Genomic DNA, 22158 nt, shown 5'->3' with positions numbered 1-22158 from the left:
GCACCTTTATTGGGGGAGGGGAAACAGTTTTGAGAGCCTTTATTATGTAAGACCCAAATAGAAATATTAGAAGAAGCATAAAAACGTGTCTGCTAAGGGCTGCCTATCTAGGGATCCAGATTCTGTAAAAGTCTGTAACTCCCAAGAAAGTTCTAAGCTGCTTTATGGTATGGGGGAGTGGGAATTGGAGGATTGGGTCGATTCCCTCATGACTCAGGGAGTGAGTCTGTCCCTTTAAAACCAAACTTAGGTATGTGATCTGTGGGAGGCAGGGGCTGACTGTCAGGATTTAGGTTAAATGCAACACTCTGGGATAAAAGAGGGCTCTAGGTCATTTTTAATATAACTTTGTAAATGTTTGTACCATATTTAGATAAAGTATAGACACAACACTCTTACAAGGTGGTCATTTAACACACACAAGCAAATATGTAAATGAACTCTGATTTAGTAGTACTTAAAGCTTGACAAGATCAGCAGAAAACACAAATAATTTCTTTGATAAAATCTTTCTCTGTAACAGTTTTTTGTAGATGTTACTCAGAGCAGAACAATATTAAGATAACCTTGTTATTTTATAGACATAGAGAATTTGATTTTAGTTTGACATGACCCTAAAAATCTTTTAGGCAACTCTTAGTCAATTTTAACTTTATCACACACTGAAGCTTTTTATTATACACTTTTAAAACTTACTCAGACCTTTATATAACATTTTAAACCCTTTGATGGTTTGTCCTTACCCCTCCTATTTGAAATAATCTTTAGGACAAACCTTCTTTACAAAATCCTTCCTCATCCAAAAAAACCCATTCCTTTTTCCCTTAACTTCTCAAAAAATACATTCAATAACTATCTATATCCTTTCCAGTTGTTTACTTTGTAACTTGTATTTTTAAAATTAACTTTTATAAGAATTTTATTTTATTATAGGGGCTGAAGCAACTAATTAGTAGCCCTTGGTTTTGTTTTGTTTTGTTTTTTAAGGAATTTATGATAGGCATAAGGCCTTGTGTCCTTTAGGCTTGAGGGGATATTGTTTTTGGGTGTGGAAACTGTGAGGGATTTTTGAGCTTTATTTGAATAGGGAGGGCTGTCCTGGCTTGCCCTACACTTACCCCATCAGTCCACACTGTGGGATCTATTTGTTCCTGAAGGAGGGGGCATCAGAGATAGCTGCCTGGGGGGAGGAGAATTTGAGCTTTTAGTTGAGATAGTAAATCCCATCCCAGCAGAGGCACTGGAGTTTCAGGAACTATGAGAAAAGAGTGACAGAAGAGGAGGTCTCCCCAAGAGCAGGCCAGAGACTGGGTAAACTAGTGCTCTAGGGGCTGGCCAGATTTGCACCGAATGATAACTTTTGTCATTGGACTGGGGACCTGGAGAGAAAGGTAAGACAGAGAAATTAGCACCACTGTCTAGCAGGAAAATGACCTTTCGCTTTTCTGCCATTATGGCTACCCTGAGGCTCCTCAACATTGATGCCAATAAGTGGAGCATGGACAGGAGGCCAGGACCCATCAATTCATAGGATGTGTGTTGGGTCCTCTATGGATTCTCTTAGCTATGGCAGGCGTTCCGCTGTGCCCAGGGGCCAGCATCCCTGTGCATCAGCGTGCCTGTTTGTTTTCCCTCCTCCCCTTGTGGGGGTGGAGTTAGGGTGTGAGTGTAGCAGCCACAGGTTTTTGGGGTTTTTTTGCAAGCCCTTCTGCCTTCACTGGTGCCTAGCAGTTGATTTAAAGTTGCTTTAGACCGAGGGGGCTGAGAAACTAATGGGAATAACTTAAGTCATAAGGTACCATGCTACAAGTTTTTCATGGGAGGCCAGGGTCCCAGTAAGCCCAAGGAGGGGAAGGCAGACAGAGACAAAGGACACACAGTGAGACCACGGAGGGAGCAGAAAAGGTGTCCTGACATCTTAGGTAAAGGAGGGGAAGGCAGAACCTGGAGGTATGACACATGCCTGAGGGATGAGTGATCACCTGTGCCTCTAGGTCACTCCCACTGCGTGGTACTGGAACACTTTCAGCAACACGAAACCTCCACTCTGTGGTCACTGTCTCAGGCAGAAGGGGCATTAGACAGGGGAAAAAGAAGCAGTTGTCAGATGCCATAATCAATCAGGACTCCCTCAACGTAGCATGAAGCATACCTGAATAAACCCCAGTCTTGGTCTCAGCCCATAGGGAGGGAGCATGAGCTCCTCCAGAGCCGGAATTGCCTTGATGCCAGAGTTGGCAAGGAGTGGCTGGCTTGACACCATGACGGGAAAGTCCCTCAGGAAGATAGGAAGAGACAGGCAGGGCAAGCAGTGCAAGAAGTCTGCTTACATGGGGAAGGAGGAAGTTCAGGAGAGGATTTGGTTGTTTTAGAGGCTAATAGAACCTGCGCAGGGGAACAGGAAGTACAGAAGGAGGGTTTGGTGTGGAGATAGGAAAAGGATTGGATGTAGGCTATTTCCTTCCATTTATCAGTGCGCTCACAGAAATTGTATAAATCCCTTAAAATATTGGGATCGAAAGTGCCATTAAATGGCCATTTGGAAGCATTGTCTAATGGATATCGGGGCCAGGCCTGATTACAGAGAAAAATGAGCTTTTGGGGCTTAAGATAAGGCATGAGGCGAAAGGGCCAAAGGTTGGCCAGGAGACATCCCAATGGGGAGTCTGAGGGAATTTGGGATGGTCCAACTCCCATGGTGAGGCCTGAATTGAGGAGAAGATATGACGGACATCCCCGAGATACTGGTTCCTCAGGCGAGAATAGAGGTGGGACTCCCAGAAGGGATGTCTCCATCACCAGGGGCCCACAGTCCTAGGGGACCCGGTCCCCAGGGATGAAAGCAAGCTGAGACCTAGCACTAGGATTTTGAGGAAATGAGAAAATGAGATCACGGCTCTGCATGCAAGGAGGACTCACCAAGAGAGGACCTTGAGGGAGGATTGACTGGTGGTTGATGGTGATTGGAGGTGCACTGGGGTGGAGGAAATTCCCTGTGAGCAATGAGGGCACCTTCTAGGATTGGGGGTCCTGGCAAGGCAGCTCAAATCCTGGAGGAAGGGAATGGGAGTTTAGGGGGGTGGGGATGGGGGGTGCCAGGAGAGCAAGGTCAGTGCTGGGAGCGCACCTGATCCGAGTCACATCACCAAAATGTTAGGAAAAATGCCGCTCACAAAGAGAGCTCATGAGAAAAGTCTCATGTCCAAGAGCAAGGTTTAATGGCAGGCTTGAACTGCCAGGCTGGCCAGGGAAATATGGCACAGCACAGACTCTGGGCTAGGTGTGGCTTTTATAGAAGAGGGAGCTTAAGGAAGTTAGCACATGCACAGCAGTCTCCGTTAGGGGTGGAGCTGTCTTAGAGTACGGGAATTTCTGTTAAGGGTGGGGATGCCAGTGGGGGTGAGCTACCCAGAGGCTCCATTTCTCAAGAAGTGAGGCCTGAGGATAAAATGGCCACTGATTCACAAAATGGCAATGTTATTGTTCCTTCAAAATCCAAATCCATTTCTTGACTTTTTGACCAACTTTAGGAGCTATACCTGTTTCTCTTCCCCCTTTTGTAACAAAGCTCCTTAGAATTTCCAAAATGCACTTTCTCCAGTTCCTTCCCTCTTGTGCTCTTGAAGTGACTTCAGCCAAGCTTATTTCCTCACCAGACTGCTAATGCTACCTTTGCCCAGGTCTCCAATGACCTCCTAAATGCCCAATACAGTTGCCAATTTGATTTCCTTTTGTGCCCAAACCATATGTGACCCATGTAAATTTCAAAGACATCCAGGAATGTTAACAGAACTGTGACATTGATATCCCCACACCTCAAACCTACAGCTAATCATTTCACAACCTGATTTTTTCATAGGTCTGGTTGTTTGTGTCATGCTAACATCAATTTTTATTGATGTGTGATCCTCAAGGCATTTTTCAGCTCCATCAGAGAAACTTCTCATCTTAGACTAGTGGAGGGTAAGGAAAGGAGAGAAGGCCAAGTAGGGGACGAGAAGTAGTCAAATCCACGGCTCAGATTTTACAAGTGGTTGAGTAATGTACTTACCTTGCTAATTCTCTTTAGTTCAATTTGTACAAATGATAATTTTTTTCCTCTGGTTATTTTTAAAATTTCAGGTGACATGAAGAATGACACATCTGACTCTATAGAGACCAACCATAGTTTTATAGCACATCCTCAACTTGAAAGATCCAATTCTTGGAATGCAGGTTCTTGGCATTCCATCCTAAATTGCCCTGTAACCCCCTTTCATCACAGTGCCATCCAACTTGAGACCATCAGAGCAACACCTGGATTCTAAAACTAAGGCCACTCTCCTTCCAGCTACATGGGCGATGGGTATTTCTACAGGGGTCAGTATATCTACAGGTCACAGGTGCTGCTATAGGGGTCAGTGTATCTGTAGGTGTCAGTTTGCTATAGTGATCATGATCAGTACATCTATAGGTGACAGGTGTTGTAGGGGTCAGTATATATACAAGTGACAGGTGCTCCTATAGGGGTCAGTATAGCTATAGGTGTCAAGTTGCTATAGAGTCAGTATATCTACAGGTGACAGATATTGCTATAAGAGTCAGTATAGCTACAGGTGTCAGGCATTCTATAGGGGGTTAGTGTATTCACAGGTGTCAGGTCACTATACAGGTCAATATGTTTACAGGTGTCAGGCATTGCTGTAGGGGGTCAATATATCTACAAGTGACAGGTGTTGCTGTAGGAGTTAGTATATATACAGGTGACAAGTGCTGCTGTAGGGATAAGTATATCTATAGGTGTCAAGTTGCTGTAGAATCAGTATATCTATAGATGTCAGGTATTGCTATAGGGGTCAGTATATCTAGAGGTGACAGTTGTTTAGGGATCAATATATCTACAAGTGACAGGCATTGCTACAGGGATCAGTGTATCCACAGTTGTCATGTGTTGCAATAAGAATCAATTTATCTATAGGTTGCTGATGTTGTTACAAGAATCAGTATATCTACTATATAGGTATTGCTGTAGGGATCAGAATATCTACAGACCAAGAGAGAGGACTTTGACTAAGGAGGTGAGGTGGTGACAAAAAAGGAATCGAGGATTGTTAGGAAGTAATATTGTATGTATTCATACAGGCTATGCAGTCTAACCTCATTGTTTTTTGGCAGTACTGGGGTTTGAACTCAGATCCTAGTGCATGCTAGGCAGGTGATCTACCACTTGAGCCACACCCCCACCCTTTTTCTTGCTTTTAGCTATTTTTCATGTATGATCTTGTACTTTTGCCTAGGGCTACCCTGGTCTGTAATCCTCCTATGTAATGTATGGCCTCTCACATAGCTGAAATCACAGTTGTAGGCCACCAGGCCTGGCTGATTGATTGAGATGAGTTCTTGATAACTTTTTTCCTGGGCTGGCCTCAGCCTGTAGTCCTATCTCTGCTCCCTGAGTAACTGGGATTATAGGAATGAGCCACTGTGCCTGATTTAGCTTCAGTATTTTTTTAAATTAAGAATATTATTTTTTAAAAGTATTTCTGATTTTGTCTCTCTCTGTAATAACGATGTGATTAACATGTTTAATGGAGAGACACAGCTGAGATGAGCTGTTTTTGAGAACTTTTCTTTCCCTTTTTTCTGCAGTAATTTCACGCAGACCTGGTCTTGTTCAAGTGTTTTTCATTGCAGCGATAGCCTTCAGCATTGCCTTGATATGTGGCATCGTGGTCTCCTACGTGATACAGTAAGTGTCTGCCACCTTTAAATAATTAGACAACAAATCCACTTGGAGATTGTGCAGTGTCAAATGATGATGACTGTGGTAATGATGATAATTCTTATAACTGTTAAATTATGATAGGCATTATCCATTTCCAGACAATGTTTTTCAAAATGTGGATTGAACTCATGTTGGGTCATGAAAATACATAAAAAGAAAGAAAGTAAAAAGAAACAGGACAGAATGAAAATTAGCAGAACAGAAGATATCGGAAACCAGGTACAGTGGTGCATGCCTGCAATTCCAGTATTTGGAAGGCTGAGAAAGGAGAATCATGAGTTTGGGGCCAGCCTGAGCTACATAGAGAAAGCCTGTCTCATAAAAAAATAGAGAAAGAGAACATTTTGGTAAATGTTACAGTGTTAAAAGGCTGCATTTTACCTTTCAGACAGACATACCCACACATCACACACACACACTAGGTCATGGAGGAAAATGTATTTCCTCTAGCGGGTCACGGTCAAAACATCTGAAAGACACCACTTGAGACAGCACATCATCCAAATATGATGTTTGGGATGAACTTGGCACTTTGGAAGGAATCTTAACCGTGCAAAGCATTGCCTTTTTTCATCAGAAACTTGTCAATGCAGTCTGGAGCAATGGTAGATTTAGGGAAAGATACTTTACTGTTCTCAGTGCAATCAAAGCTTGGGATCATGCTCTTTCCAGTGGCACAGTCATGTTGACATTATTTGTAGATGAGAGACCATGCTGTTCAGACCAGAGTCAATAAGCTCCGGTTCCTACTCTAGTATTCACTTCCAGGATTTCATTACCTACCCTCAGAAACATCCAAAGAAGGACCAGCTTACTTGATCTATGAGAATCAAGTACGAAAACAGGGAATATATGAATGGAGTATTTTTAAGGTAGCCATTTTAAGATCACCTTGAGTGTGTCAAATGAAAGTAAAAGGGCATAGGTAAAAAAGAAAGAAATATTATTATTGAGAAAGTTTAATCTGTAGGGTTTTTTTTTCTTTTGAAAAAGGGTCTCAGTATATAGCCCAGGCTGGCCTTGAACTCAAGATCCTTCTGCCTTGACCTCTTAATGCTGGACTTACAGGCATGAAACACTGTGCCTGGCTTTCAACCTGGGTGTTTGGTTCTGATTTATCTAATGTGATGATATAGACTGACTTGATTGATGCAATGACAATTTCTGTGTATTTCCTTATTGTAGAAAAAGGAGGTAGCAAGGCATGGTGGTTCATGCCTGTAATTCCTGCTCTCAGGAGACCGAGGTGAGGGGATCTTACGTTTGAGGCTAGCCAGGGCTACATTTCAAGAACCTGGGTCTAAAAGCAAAATAAGGGGCGGTGGAGTGGCTGAAGAGGTAAGAGTGCCTGCCTAGCAAGCATGAGGCCCTGAGTTCAAAACCTGAGTGCTGTGTTCTCCCCCCCCAAAAAAAATCCAAAATAACAAAAAAATGTTTTCTAAGACAACTCATAAAAACATATCTCCTGAACATTCAGTGCTTGGTCAATTTGTTGACCCAAAGTCAACTCTTATGATTGCCACATTTGGGTTACCTCATTACATATTGGTGCCAACCTGTGGGAGGCTGAAGGGAAAACACATGGCCCAATGAACATGTTTTTCTGTGACTTTTAGTGCTATATCTTTTCCAAAACTAGATTGTGAGAATACTATTGGTGAGTTTATTTTGTTTGAGACTGGTCTTGCTATGTATCCCAGGCTGGCCTTGAATTTGTATGGAGCCTAGACTGGCCTGGAACTTGTGACCCTCCTGCCTCAGCATCCCAAGTGCAGGGATTGTAGGGATGCATTACACATGCCTAGCTAGTTTTTTTTCCATTTAAACCTGGAAAATAAAACAATAAATCTCGTTTAAAACATTTAAACCTAAAATATTTAAGTCTAAAATAATGTCATGATTTCTCATACACCAGCTTTCAATCTTTAAACACATTCTCAACTCCTTTAGTATTTTGGAATAGAAAAATCACTTGAAATTCAGCACAGCACTGTTGGATCCTATCTGTATTAAAATTTTGATATTTAGGTTATTATGGATTTTTTTCAATTTCAGTTTTTGAAAATATTGGGTTAAAATATTTGTTTTCATTCTTGGGCATCTTTGGAACCCCCTTAAATTTTGTACTTGAGACTACTACCTTCCTCTGCTTCAATGTCTTAAATATTTTTAATGTGTATTACCAGGTTTTGTTTTGTTTTTTTAGCATACTGGGGTTTGAACTTAGGGCCTAATTCTTCCTATGCAGGGGCTCTGCCACCTGAGCCACTCTATCAGCCCTTTTTTGTGTTGGGTATTTTCAAGGTAGGGTCTCAAGAACTATTTGCTTGGGGATTACCTTGAACTGAGATCCTCCTGATCTCTGCTTTCCCAGTAGATATAATTACAGGGGTGAGGTGCTGGTGCCTGACCCAGGTGAGATCATGCCATCTCATAGCATGCTTCTGGAATCCTTTCCGTGTACCCCCTTTCTCCATCACTGCCACCTTTGGACTACAAACAAGCTAACCCTAAAAGCAATATTAGTAAGTCATGCAGAACTAGGGAGCATGCCAGGAAAAAGTGAAGTGCTAGCGTCCATTTCCACACTGAACAGAAACAGCCATCAGTGATCCACTTCTGGGATTAGACCTACAGGGATTAAGGGAGTGCTGAAAAACTCAGTAGTCAGGATAAATACTTAAAGTTTAGATCAATTCCAAAAAATATCCACAATGAACAAAATATCAATATTTTATGTATAGGATCACTACCAGTGCTGGGTCAAGCCATACTGGAGTCTCATCAAAAGGAAAATTTAGTAATACCCTCCCTCCCTCCCTTCCTTCCTTCCTTCCTTCCTTCCTTCCTTCCTTCCTTCCTTCCTTCCTTCCTTCCTTCCTCCCTTCCTCCCTCCCTCCTTCCCTCCCTCCTTTCCTTCTTTCTTCTTCTTCTTCTTCTTTTCTTTCTCTGTCTCTTTTTCTTTCTTTCTTTCTCTCTCTCTTTCTCTTTCTTTCTTCCCTCCCCTCCCTCCTCCTGCCCTCCCTCCCTCCCTCCCTCTCTGACTATTAAAAATGACTGACTATTAAAAATATTATTTTTGTTCATTATGGATATCTTGGCATTGATTTTTATTTTGTAATATTGCATCAAAATAGGGTTTGTCTTGATCATAGAGTCTTTTTGTCAACTCTCTAAAGTTTATACCCAATATGAGTGCCTTATTCACTCTAGTTCTGGCTTTGATCCATTTGTTGGGATGATCAGAGTTAGTCTTTGGCAGAAATCAGTTGATAAGCACAGAAAACTAAGATCTGCCTATGATTAATCTGGTTCAAAAGTCTATTTCTTCCTCCCTTCCCTACTTACCACTGCATACAAAGAACTTTTTAGTCAGAACATCCCATGATTAAGACATGATGAGTCATTGGGAAAACTGTGGTTCTAAGTTCACGTATATCCTTTTCCAGTCGACTGGTAAAGGCAGAGGAAAGCCAACAGCTTGCAATGCTTTATGAAAATGTGGAGATACCATTCTTAGATGAGAAGGAAGGCTCCGAGGATGACGGCCAGGATGAGTCCACCCACCTGCTCCCAGAGAATGAGAAGGAACTGGCGAAGTTCATCAGTTCAGGTAGAGATAACCAGTTCAGCTTGTCAGATTTAAGGTCACAAGACAGCTTAGCTGGCAATGATGCTTTGTTTTTCAAAGGCAAAGATAGGTGGGGGCTATAGAGTTTGAGATAAGAAAGATGGATACTTACGTCCACACCTCCACAAATAAGCCATTTGGATACTTACTTAAAATATCTAGAGGAAAAAAAAACATATAGTTATCCTAACATCTGCAGATTTCCTTTAACAATTCCAGATGTGGACAGCCTGAAGGAACCAGAGAGACCAGGAAGAGATAACTGATGCTTTTTGAGGCAGACAGCCCTTATAACCCATAGAAGAAATATGTTTTTGAGATCGGGTCTTGCTAGGTAGCCCCGGCTGGCTTCAAAGTCATGATCCTCCTGAGTGCTGGGATTACTGGTGTGTGCACCACAGTGCCCATCAGAAAATATTGTGCTATTTTTTCATTATGTTGAATTAAACCTTTCTAAATTATTTATTAGTGTAAAGTTTGAATACATGAAGTGGGAAAATACTTTTAAAATTCATTTGTTTAGCTGGATTGTGGTGGTGCACACCTCTAGTTCTAATACTTGGGAGGCTAAGGCAGTAGGATTGTGAGTTTGAGGCCAGTCTGGGCTACACAGAGACCTTGTCTCACACAAAAACCCACAAATAAAATAAAAATTCAGTTTTCACTATTCTTATCAGAAAAATAGTATTCATTATCCCCTGAAAATCCTACCACCTGTATATTTATTTTTCTATGTTTTTTTTACCTCACTCTTTTTGTCTTCACTCTTCATATACCAGAATCTCAATAACTGCTACATTTAGTTATTAGATCAAAAAGAAGAGAAAATCTTCAAAGGAAGAAATTAAGGGAAGAGCAACAGTTACCAAAGATAAGCAGTGCTGTGGTGCACAGTGCAAACATGGAGGATTTGTGAAAGCAGATGAAAGAGGTAGGATATGCCAGCCAGCATGGAGAGAGAATTGCAGTGATGACAGATGACTGAATACATGAGACGGACTTGCTCCCAAAGAACCTGTAGAAAATGACTCCCCTATAGAAGGAAACATCAGAAGTACAAATCAGAAAATAAATTCATATGATATATTCTTTCTCTTTTGCTCTCATAGCTTGTGAATAATTATCACTTAATTGGAAAACATAAAATCCAAGTTTGTTGGGGTTGGAAGAAATTGTCAGGATTTTCTTATCACTATGACTAGAAATAGAACTATTTCCTTTGGGCAGTCCCCCAGATTATGCCAGCACATGCTTTCATTAAATAAAATCGTACCAATGTTATTTTCTGTCAAATATGGTTGTTTACCTCCATTTTACATACGAGGAAACAGAGGCTGCCAAAATAAACATGACAGCAGATGAAGACACATCCCTGTCAGGTTCCAGGTCTGTTGAGGGAAGTAGGTCTTCAGGTGAGGAGCACTAAACATGGCCAAAGATAGCGAGTGCTATAAATGGAGTGTTGCCAAGAGCTGTGGGAACACAGAGGAGACAAGATTTAGTTCAAATGGTGCAGTTGTTTTGGAAAACAGTCTGTTTTCCTAGAAAAGTTCCTAGAAAGATAAACAGAGTTACCATATGACCCACCATTCCACTCTTAGGAACACATTTAAGGGAATCAAAAACCTGAACACAAATGTTTAGAGCATTGTTATTCAGCTAGGAGTGTGGTACATGTCTGTAATCCCAGCACTCAGGAGGCTGAGGCAGGAGAATTGGGAGTTTATGAACATACTCCCAATTTGAATCTGTCTCAAAAAGCAAAAGAAAACAAAACAAAAAAACACACACAACCCCAAACTCATAAGAGCCAGAAGGTGGAAACACCCAAATGCTAATCACCTGATAAATAGATTCACAAAATCATATCTATTTATACAGTGGAATACTTTTCAGCAATAAAAGGGAATGAAGTCCTGATGCACACTACAACATAAATGAAAACATTACACTAAGTGTAAGAAGCCAGACACAAATTGTGTGATTCCATTTATATAAACCTGTAGTTGCAGAGGATGGAATAGTGGTTCAAGGGGCTATGGGGAGGGGAGAAAGAAAAGAACTACTAATGGAATTGGGGTTTCTTTTTTGAGTAATGAAAATGTTAAAAAATTTGATAGAGATGGTTTTGCAACAATGGGATTATACTATAAATCACAGAATTTCATAATTTTACAGCAGTGAATTTTGCAGTATATGACTTTAGTTCCAATTATGCTACAAATGAATAAAATTTAGATTAACGTGAAGATGGACTGAAGTCAGACCCAAGTCTCCTGATTCTTCCTTTCTGTTTCCATCTTTCCAAAGTTAAATTTAAAAATTAAAAACATTATACAGTGTGATATAGGAACAGTGGTACTGTATGGTAGAAGTTAGAACAGTCTGTTTACCAACAGTGTAAACCTGCCTGAATAGTGTAGCCACGGAAGGAACTGTGTGTGGGACAGGTGGCCCAGCTGACAGCAGGACCAGGGACCAGCCAGTGCACTGTACTGACTCACTCTTGGGGCCTGGAGGGGCCTTCAGTGTCCATCACTGTGATCTCATCCCCACAGGAAAAAGCCACATCCACCCAGCTTCTCTAAGACAAAATCCCAACCCAGGGAGACACTAACATGCAAGTCTGCTGTTACAATGGGCTCAGCCTGTTATAAAAAATTATGCGTATTGACTTAAAGGAAAAAATATTTATTTCTCACAGTTGTGGCAGCTGGAAATACCAAGATCAGAGAGAGAGAGGGAGATCTTGGTCTCTTCTTGGAAGATTTTAAGAGCTCCAACCACATGACCTAATTACCTCCCAAAGTCTATATCAGCACATTGAGGATTCGAGTTTAAACACATGAATTTTGGGTGCACATATTCAGTCTATAGCAACTGCTTTTATTTGTGTTTGTTTGTTTGTTGGTAATGGGGTTTGAACACAGGGCCTCCAGGTTGCTAGGCAGATACTTTATCACTTGAGCCATGCTCCTAACCCTTTTTGCTTTAGTTACTTTTCAGGTAGAGTCTTGTGGTTTTTTTTAATTTTTATTTTTTTTAGGCCTAAGGCTGACCTCAGACCATGATCCTCCTACCAATGGTCTCTTGTGTTGCTAGGATCACAGGTGTGAACCATCAAAGTGAGATGGGGGCCTCACTTTTTGTCCTGGGCTGGGCTTGAACTTTGATCCTCTTGATCTCCACCTCCCAAGTAGCTGTAATTACAGGTGTGAGCCACTGAGCCTGGCTAGAGCAACTGCTTTTATAAACATTTGCCTACTCAATATATATTTGTTGGGAAGAAGCCATGTGCCAGCAACTGGTTTATTTGATAAACAATGTGGCAAAGCAAGTTTAAATATCAGCAAATAATAAAACATTGCTCAGCTGCATGACCTGCAAAATTAGTGTTTTAAAAGTCAACTAAAAGCAAGTAACTGAAAGCAAGTGAAGTGTTAACCACTAAGTGAGCTTTTGGAGCAAACTCCTATTTCAATGGACCTTCAAAGTGCCCTTTCCTCTTTTTTTTCAGTTAAAACTTTATGATGAAAGCTGAGTACCTCTGTCCACCATCTTTATGATGTGAACTAAGCATGCCTCAAAGTGTTCATGTCCACCATTTTAACCTTTCAAGCATGTGCTCCATGACCTTGATCCATGGTTTCTCACTCATACCCCCTAATGTCCTTATGTAAGGGGGAAAATGTGAGGGGAAATAAAATGGCAGGAATGTTCCTGGGAACAAATGACAGAAATGACCCTGGGGAATATAAAGGGACAGATTGCAGACGTAACTGTGTTATAGATAAAAAGAGCCAGGAAGACAACTTAAAAGCAGAACATTTAGGGAGATGTGAGAAACCAGCTTTGCACGCAGGTGCTGAAGCACAGCAAACTTTACCGAGGTAGAAAAGGGAGTCTCAGTGAGATAATGAGTGGTAGTCATAAAATATACATGACAGGTTCCAAGAATAGGATGGACTAACAAGACCCTCTTGGAATATCCTGTCTGATAGGGATGGTGGGGCAACTGGAGGGTCAGACTCAACCGAAAGTTAATTATAACTACAGCTTCAAAGTAGAGTGGGGCGGGTGCCTAAAGTCAGCTCTTGAACTTCAGCCATTCTTTGGCTTAGTTCTTTCACTAAGTCCCACCCATCAGGGTGCTTTGCTATCCTTTCAATAAACTTTGTGATTGCTTTACTCTTAACTCCTGGTCTGGTGTGAACTTGCTGTAACTCTCAACTTCTTCTCCAGCACCTTAAATCATCGACTGAGCCAGGACATGAACCGGGGGAACAACAATCCAGTTGGGTATCACTTATAGTGAGAAAATCAGGCTATTGGTGAACTGGGTGGGAGAACCTAGCCCAGCACTTCTGCAGATCCCTGTGAGGTCTTCACCCACCAAGCCTGCCTAACCTCCTGCTGCTTCTTCTTGGAATTTACTGTGTTTCAAAAAATACATATCTCAGGGCGGAGATTTTTCAAGTGTTTGCTCAATGGCTCATTTGTTTAAGAGGTCTCCCTTGCTGTGCTATGTGAGAAACATTCCTTACTCTACTTCTAAGACCTTATCTTTTCTCATTGTGCCTTTCACATTATAACATACTATGTCATTTAGTACATCTTTCATTTTGTGTTGTCTTCCTTGAACACAATATACACCCTATGGAGAGGTTCTTTGTTTCTCCCAGTGACCCAGTGTTTCGTGTGAGCTGATAAGTGCCTGAAGCCAAGTGTTTGCTCACTGACATTGTGTTAGCACAGTGAATGAACATGGCACCTCAGATCTCCTGCATGTTTTTACAATTCTGCCTACTCTATGTGTCTCCTTAAACTGTCCTTCTACACTGATATTGCTCCATGATTTCAAGAATGAAAAATCATATTTGGAGACAACAAAGTGACTAATCTTATCACATGCTTTGCTAATTCTATCTTTTATCAGCTGTAAATATTACTAAAAATTCTTTGGCATTTTCATTCTTTTCAACATCCAATGGCATTTCACTAGACACGTTTTTGTCACTACTTTTGAAGTATGGTGTAATCATTATTAATATCTTTCCATAATTTGCATTTTACATTTTTTCCCTGAGTAATATCAATTCCTAATGCAGAACAGTTCCTGTAATCAGGAAATGATAATTCCCATCAATGAGAAAAGTACACAGATTTGAGATATTCCTCACATTTCAGGAGTGAGAGCACTCTGTACATACATATTTCACTTTGTGAATGCTTTACTCCTTGTGCCTTTTCACAATTCCATTTCTTTTATTGTTCTCTTTTTGAGGTTGATGTCAGGTTCCTAAAAGGATGTGAGTATAAAGATATGGAAAAAAGATTAAATTCATAAAAGAGTTGCATAAAATTGGACCCAGTGATCAACTGTACTGACTATACAGGCAGGAGAGATATTTTTAGAGATCCATCTTTGTACTCCTGTTACAGGGAACCTCAACATCTCACCTCAGTCTTCCTATTCACGTCCCTGTCTATAGTATCTTTTCTCTTGTCCCTGAATGAACATAGAGTTTGGTAAAGCTGACTATGATGTTTTAGACTGCATAACATTTTTTTTTATTGAGAAACTTTTATTTCACTACACCCTTAGTTAGGAAAAAGAAGATAAAAATGAATAGGCCTAAAAGAATTCACATAAAAAAAAAAAAAACCACATAAAGAACTAATGAACCAGTCAGAATAAGAGCAACATGAAGAATAATCACTCTCCGTAGAAAGGAAGCCATTTTTAGGTGCTGATAATCTGCAAGTGTTTCGTGCAATAGTTCTCAACACTTCATTAGAATTTGCATTGTTTGGTTTCACAATGCTTGTAGTTTTTGGAAATATGTGACATTTTAAAATTATAACAAAATCGTATCAACAATAATTGGAATAGAAGTCCAACAATTTTTGTTTTTGCTTTTGGTGGTCAAATTGTGTGAGCAAAGAACTAAAGGTAAAAGATTTGTAGACTTTGGGAACGTGTAAAATAAAGTCTTCCAACACGTGAGTGAACACAACAGTTGAGGACCATGGTTTACAGAAGCCCAATTAGATAGGAGACAGATGCCCTCTATCGACCTGGGCCGCCAATTCCCAGCACCCTTCGCGGTGGAGCTGAAAACACTGGGAACGCCCACCGCGAGCTGCTGCCTGTGGAAACCACATTACCCAGAATGACCTGCGCCGCGCGATGACTAAGACGAGCCCACCATAAGATGCAGCCTGCGGACATCACATTACCCAGAAGGACCTGCGCCTGGCGACAACCAAGAAGAGCTAATGAAGGCGCAGAAACGAGGCATTGCGTAACACGCATAGCGTCGGGGCGGCACTTCCGGCGACCTCGCGGCGGTCACCTTGGCTTTTCTAGGGTGGCTCGGTCAGGTTAGAGGTTCTGGAGCGTGGAGTGGAGAGAGATGGTGGAGAGAAACGGAACCAGAGTTGGGCCTGAGGCTCGGCGACGCTGCCGGCGGTACCCGAGTCCCCGTTCCGTCCGCAGAGTCTGATGGCGGTGGCCGCGCTGAGGGACCTGGCTCAGGTAGGCGCCTCGTCCCAGGGCGTCACCCAAGTCCGTGAGCCCAGGGCCCAGGTCCGGGACAGAGGGGCACTCACGTTTGGGGTACTCCCATTCTGACCGATGAGAGGTGTCACTGAGCACTGGGGCAGAGGTTACGCAGCTAGCCCGAGGTCACCAGGTTCCAGGCCAAGGCACACACAGAGAAATGCCTGCGTCCCCGCAGACTAATTCTCCAAGGCCTGGAGCTTTCCATGGTCTCCACGGCTGTAGGAGGGTTTATGAGAACCACACACAGAAATGGCAGGTGGTCCAAGCCCTCACTGGCCTTGACTTCTGCCCACGTATTTTCTGGGTTGTGTTTTGGGGGGGTCTTAGCTGTCACTCTTCCAGTCCTTGGGTCCTGGGGCCCTGGGGCCCTGAAGGAACCCCCAACCCCACGGTTCAAAGTCCATGTCAGCTTTAAAATAGAGGTGTGAAACGTGTTCCCGTTTCCAGTACCCAGTTTGAACAGGTATGGAAGGTTGTTTCAGAAAGGTGTAAGATGCACCAGGGCTTACAGGTAATGCAGAACTGTGAACACTTAGGAACCAACAGGTCTCCTTGCTTTCTGGTGGGAGCAAAGAATAGGATAGAAGTCAAGATTTCAAAGAGTGGGGTTGGCGGGTGTCGTTCAGTGGTAGAGCACTTGCCTAGCATTCACATGGCGTTCCCAGGAAAAAACACACACCACACACACACACAGTTACAACACTGTCTAAGAAGTTTGATGTTTATTCTGGAGTTAATAGGAAGTTTGGATTTAGGTAAGGAGGTGATTTACCGTGGTGTTAACAGTCTTCATCTGTCTGCAAAGTTGAGGCCAGACTGTGGAGTTGAGGGAGGAGGAAAGGTTAGGGACCAGAGTCCTAGTTTAGGAGATTTGGTGGGATTTTAAAAAGGAACAACTATATTATCTAATGTGGACAGTGAGGGAGTGATAAAGGATTCAGAGATGACTCTAGGATTTTTGGTGTTAATAGTTGTAGGGATAAAAGTTGCCTTAACTGAGATGAGCAAGTTGGTAGTTGAAGTACTATTCTTTGGGGAGCATCAGAAAGTTTGTTTTGACCATGTTAAAAGTCTGAGATTTTTCATAGCCTTCTAAGTGGAGATGTTAGTGGGAAGGTGAAGACACAGGTCTGGAAATCTGGGAAGTGGCTCAGGATACAGACATCCAAAATATGCTGGATATTGTGTGGACCAAAGTGAGTAAGGGACAATCTCTGAGCTATTATAAAGCTCTTAGGGAACTAAGAAGGGAATTGTGAGGGGCATGGACTGGGTCTTCTTGTTGGATGCCAGAGTGATGGTACTGGTTCCCTCACTTGGGTGATGGTGATAAGTAGCCATAAGTGGAAGGTATGTAAAAGATAGGGTAGTTTGTCAGTAGCCAGGACTTCTAAGAGAAGGATAGGCCTGAGATGAACACAGTGCTATGGGAGTAATTAAGGCAAGGTGACAGGTCGGAGCTGGTGCTTATTCAACATGATTTCGTGAAGACATTGTTGGCTCTTAGAGTGTTTAATTCAGGCTAGAGGATAAAGTCAGGGTCAAATGTCATCTGTGAGAGTGATGACTTAAGTATGGGGTTTGCAACCAGTGAGGTTGGATTTTGAATAAGGGTTGGGTGGGCAGAGGAAGGTTATGACTGTTGAGGAGATAACAAGTGCAGCACAGAAGTAGAATAGGGTCATGAGTATATGTGATCCACACAATTTTTTGAGGCCAAGTCTGAGACAAGGAATGGAGTCTGACAGAGAGGCCATGCAAGGTTGGGGACTGCTAACCACTAGTGGCTGCCATGGGAAGGCTGAAGTAAGACTGCATCCTGTTTGAATCTGCCAAACGTTACAGATGTATCTGCCAATTTGTGGTGTAAGACCCACTGTTACATACTGCCTTGACATGTGGTGAATAGTATGGCCACAAATTCCCCTTCCTCCTCTACTACTGTGGATAGAGTGCCCTAATACCTTTATATGGCCAAATAAACCATTCTGACTAAGGGAACCAGAAAAATTTATCATTTTGTAGTAGGTTTCAATTCTTTACCAGTCTTTAGATTATTTAAACAAGCCAATTTCATATTCCTGTGGGAACCAGAGCACTTCTCTTTCTTGATTTAACAAAGTTTACCTCTTAGGTGCCACCTGTAATCCTAGCTATTTGGGAGGCTGAGATCATGAGGATCCTGGTTCAAGGGAAGTTCGGGCAGATAGTTCATGAGAACCCCCCATTTCCAAAGTAATCAGAGAAAAATAGAGTGGAGGTGTATGGCTCAAGTAGTAGAACCCCTGCTTTGTAAGTGCAAACCCAAGTCCCACAAAACAACAACAACAACAAAAACACATCCCAGCTCTGAATTGATCATTTTTTTGCTGGAAAACTGGCTCCATGTGGCCCTGTGTGGAATGTGTATCCTTGTTCAGGTTACTAATATACAGTTTTAATGAACTACCATCGAACTCATCTGTCCAGTGTCTGCTCATAGTGTGCTTGTTATCACCATAACCATAAGTCACCTGCTGTTTCACCACAGCAGTGTGGAGAAGAGTAGCTGATTAAGATCCAAGTCATGTATAGGTGGCCAGAGAGATGCCTGTGGTGTGGGACAGTGAGGTGGTGGTGGCTGTGGTCATGTCACTGTGGGATCTGGAGGTACATGGGGTGTGTAGTCTAAAGAGTGCTGTGCACTTGGAGAAGAAGTATGCCTAATGACTCCAGAGCCCTGGTAGAGAATTAAATGACCTTACTCATACCAGGGGAATATACTGGCATGAGCAGCTGGATTCCTCTGTATCAGGCCCACATCTTTGATGCATATTTGTCTGCTTGCCTGGTTTCTGTTCTGAATTGGGAAACTTGGGAGATGGATGGTTATTGAATAAATGTAAGGGGTGGGTGATTGTGGGGCCTCTTTTGAGAAGATCTGTTTGTGTTTTTGTCTGTCTTCATCCTGGCAGGGCACTGTGACCTTTGAGGATGTGGCTGTGTACTTTTCCTGGGGGGAATGGGATCATCTTGATGAGGCTCAGAAATACTTGTACCACAATGTGATGCTGGAGAACTTGGCACTTACAGCCTCCCTGGGTAAGGTCTTCACATCTAGCCCTATGTCCTGATCTAGTCTCTCCACTTTCCCTTTCTCCAGGGCTGGTACGTCTTTACCTCAAAACCATGGGTACAGCTCCCTTCCTCAGTTCTCTGAGAAGGGGTGTGGCTTTTAAAGTTGAAGTTGTTGCCTTCTTTTGTTGAGCAGTCTTCACATCTGCTTCCCTGCAATGTATGGGGAACAGTTCATGGTCATGATGCATATGTCAGTAGAAGACAGGATCTGGTTGAAAGTTGTCATAGAAGAACAAGTTGTAGCCCCTGCCTCATCTCCCTATGTTGTATCTCATGGTTGTGTTTTTTAACTCATGGGCCTTCATGCTATGATTTTTAAAGGCCAGTTCTGCTAGGTATCCCCATCCTCAAACTGAAACCAGTTCCCTGATTTTGGGTATAATCCCATTTACTCAGTTCCTGGATTTGTCAGACACACATTTGTCTGGCCTGACCCCTCCCACTGAAGTCAATATACATTTCACTGGAATTTCTTTTCAGGTTGTTGGCGTGGAGCAGAGGATGAGGAGACAACTTCTCAACAAAAAATTTCTGAACACAGAGTGTTACAGGTTAGGGGTCTTAAGTGCTGTTCTCTTCAGAAGGCCCACCCCTGTGAGATATGTGGGCTAGTCTTGGGAAACATTTTGTATTTGACTGAGAACCAGCATCCTGGGCAGAGACAGTACATGGATGAGACATGTGTGAAACGATTACAGTTCACTACATACCTTCATCAGCACCAAAAGCAGCATATTGGAAAGAAGCACTTAAGAAGCAATGTGGGCAAAGATTTGTTTTCTAACAGCTACAAACTCCAAGTAGCTGGAAAGCCCTTTACCTGCAGAGAGGTTGGGAAGGACTTCCTGGTCAGCTCAGGACTTCTCCAGCAGCAGATTACTCACTCTGGGAAGAAGTCAAAAAATAGAACTGAGACTGCATTGGCTTTTCCTAGAGTAAAATGTTGTTACAACTGGAGAGTGTATGAAAACTTACAGCCGCCACCAGGCGCTTGTTCAGCACCAGAGAGTTGTCAGTAGGGAAAGATGTTACGTGTGTGATGTATGTGGGAAGTCCTTTACTACAAGCTGTAGCCTCAGTGGTCATTCAAGAGTTCACACCTCAGAAAAACCTTATAAGTGTGGGGAATGTGGGAAATCCTACAGGCAGAGCTCTAGCCTCATTACACACCAAAGAGTTCACACCGGAGTAAAGCCTCATCAATGTGGTGAATGTGGGAAATTATTCAGTAGGAAGTATGACCTCTTTATACATCAGAGAGTTCACACTGGTGAGAGACCTTATGAGTGTAGTGAATGTGGGAAATCCTTTAGCCATAGCTCTATCCTTGTTACACACCAGAGAATTTACACAGGAACCAGGCCGTACGAGTGTAGTGAATGTGGGAAGTCCTTCAGTCAGCTCTAGTCTCATTAAACACTGAAGAGTTCACACTGGAACAAGGCCTTATGAGTGAGTGAATGTGGGAAATCTTTTAGCCAGAGTTGTCTCCTCATCAAACACCAGAGACTTCACACTGGAGAAGGGCCTTATGAGTGTAGTGAATGTGGGAAATTATTTGCCTGCAGTTCCCGTCTTTTCCAACACCAGAGAACTCATAGTGGTGTAAGATCTCATGAGTGTGATAAATGTGGGAAATTATTTAGCAGGAAGTTCGATCTCATTATACATCAGAGAGTTCATACTGGAGAAAGGTCTTATGAGTGCAGTGAATGTACAAAATCTTTTAGCTGCAAGTCCTACCTCGTTACACCCTGGAAAATTCATACTGGAGCAAGGCCTTATGAGTGTGGGGAATGTGGGAAATCCTTTACCCATAGCTCCACACTCCTTCAACACCAGAGAGTTCACACTGGAGAAAGGCCTTATGAGTGCAGTGACTGTGGGAAATTCTTTAGCCAGAGCTCTAACCTGATTAGACATTGGAGAAGTCACACCGGAGAAAGGCCTTATGAGTGCAGTGAATGTGGGAAATCCTTTAGCCACCACTCTAGTCTCATTAAACACTGAAGAGTTCACACTGGAGAAAGGCCTTTTGAGTGCAGTGAATGTGGGAAATCCTTTATCCAGAGCTCTAACCTCAATGATCACCGGAGAGTTCACAGTGGGGAAAGTCCTTATGAATGCAGAGAATGTGGAAAGTCCTTTACCTTCAACTCCAATCTCTTAAAACATCAGAATGTTCACAAGGGCTAAAGGCCTTTCAGGGGTGTTGTGAAATGAAATGTATACCTGCAAAATGTTCAGTCTTGCAGTGGGTGTGTATGGCTCAGTGGTACATGCTTGCTCTGCATATATGAAGCCCTAGGTTTGAGCTCCAGAACCACAAACAACAAAACAAAACAGCCCCACCCTTAATCCTCCATGTGGAAGTATTTATATAGATAGTGCCTTTAAGACGGTAACTAAGGGGCTGGGGTTCAAGTGGTAGAGCACCTGCCTAGCAAGCTTGAGGCTCTAAGTTCAAATACCAGTATTGCCATGGGGAAAAAAAAGAAGGTAATTAGGGTCGAATGATGTCATAAGGCATTCTTAAGAAACACCAGAGGGCTCTGCATATGCACAGAGAAAAGGCAGTGCAACACAGCAAGAAGATGCCTGAAAGTCAGGAAGTGAGCCCTAACCAGAAGCTGACCATGCTAATGTCCTAAACTCAGCACCACCATTGAGGACTGTGATAAAATAAATTTTCTTGTTTAAGCCAACAGTCTCTAATATTGTTATATTTTCATTTATGAGTAAAAATCAACTGGTTGCAGCACAGTTACATTTGAGGTGCCCCAGAAAAAGAGGAGAACAAACATTTCCCCATGTTTGTCCAGTTTGTGTGGAAGAGTAAGTGTCCTGAGTGGCTATTCATGACTGAGTGTCAATTTCATGTTAGTCAAATTTCCTGCCTTGTTGGGAATTCTCTCACAATTCTATTTGCTACTGCCAACTGAGACTCATTTGTTCTCAGGATTCTCAGATACTTTTCTAGATATGTATGTCATTCATTCTGGTAACTTTGTCAACATTAGTAACTAGTTTGCTCACTCCACAACTTTTCCAGAGATAGGCTCTAGTCTTCGGTCCTTGTGC

At 42.4% G+C, this 22158-nt stretch overlaps 3 protein-coding genes across 3 annotated transcripts in view; 2 read left to right on the top strand and 1 right to left on the bottom strand.

Annotated features, from left to right (window-relative positions):
- Window positions 1–22158, bottom strand: part of LOC141410430 (uncharacterized) — a 589957-nt gene that overhangs the window by 231434 nt on the left and 336365 nt on the right. The gene's annotated exons all lie outside the window — the stretch shown is intronic.
- Window positions 2696–10558, top strand: C16H19orf18 (chromosome 16 C19orf18 homolog). Its single transcript, XM_074058611.1, has 4 exons — window positions 2696–2768; window positions 5629–5728; window positions 9214–9377; window positions 10199–10558. Exons 1-4 carry the CDS (start codon window positions 2696–2698, stop codon window positions 10309–10311), a joined length of 450 nt encoding a protein of 149 aa, XP_073914712.1. The 3' UTR covers window positions 10312–10558.
- Window positions 15662–21782, top strand: LOC109703156 (uncharacterized). The gene is given in 6 exon segments (XM_074058563.1): window positions 15662–15933; window positions 18915–19041; window positions 19558–20032; window positions 20034–20474; window positions 20476–20525; window positions 20528–21782. Coding segments are annotated over 6 exon segments (1872 nt in total). The 5' UTR covers window positions 15662–15900; the 3' UTR covers window positions 21274–21782.

Source organism: Castor canadensis, chromosome 16 (assembly GCF_047511655.1).
Source record: "Castor canadensis chromosome 16, mCasCan1.hap1v2, whole genome shotgun sequence".
NCBI classification, from domain to species: Eukaryota; Metazoa; Chordata; class Mammalia; order Rodentia; family Castoridae; genus Castor; species Castor canadensis.
This window is presented reverse-complemented; position numbering and strand designations above follow the sequence as displayed.

Bases quoted from the DNA above. Each gene is read 5' to 3' on its own strand.
- C16H19orf18 (XM_074058611.1), top strand. From the start codon at position 2,696: ATGGTGAGGCCTGAATTGAGGAGAAGATATGACGGACATCCCCGAGAT. The intron at 2,769-5,628 runs GTGGGACTCCCA...TTTTTTCTGCAG, and splicing joins TTCCTCAGGCGAGAATAGAG to TAATTTCACGCAGACCTGGT. The intron at 9,378-10,198 runs GTAGAGATAACC...TGCTACATTTAG, and splicing joins GGCGAAGTTCATCAGTTCAG to TTATTAGATCAAAAAGAAGA.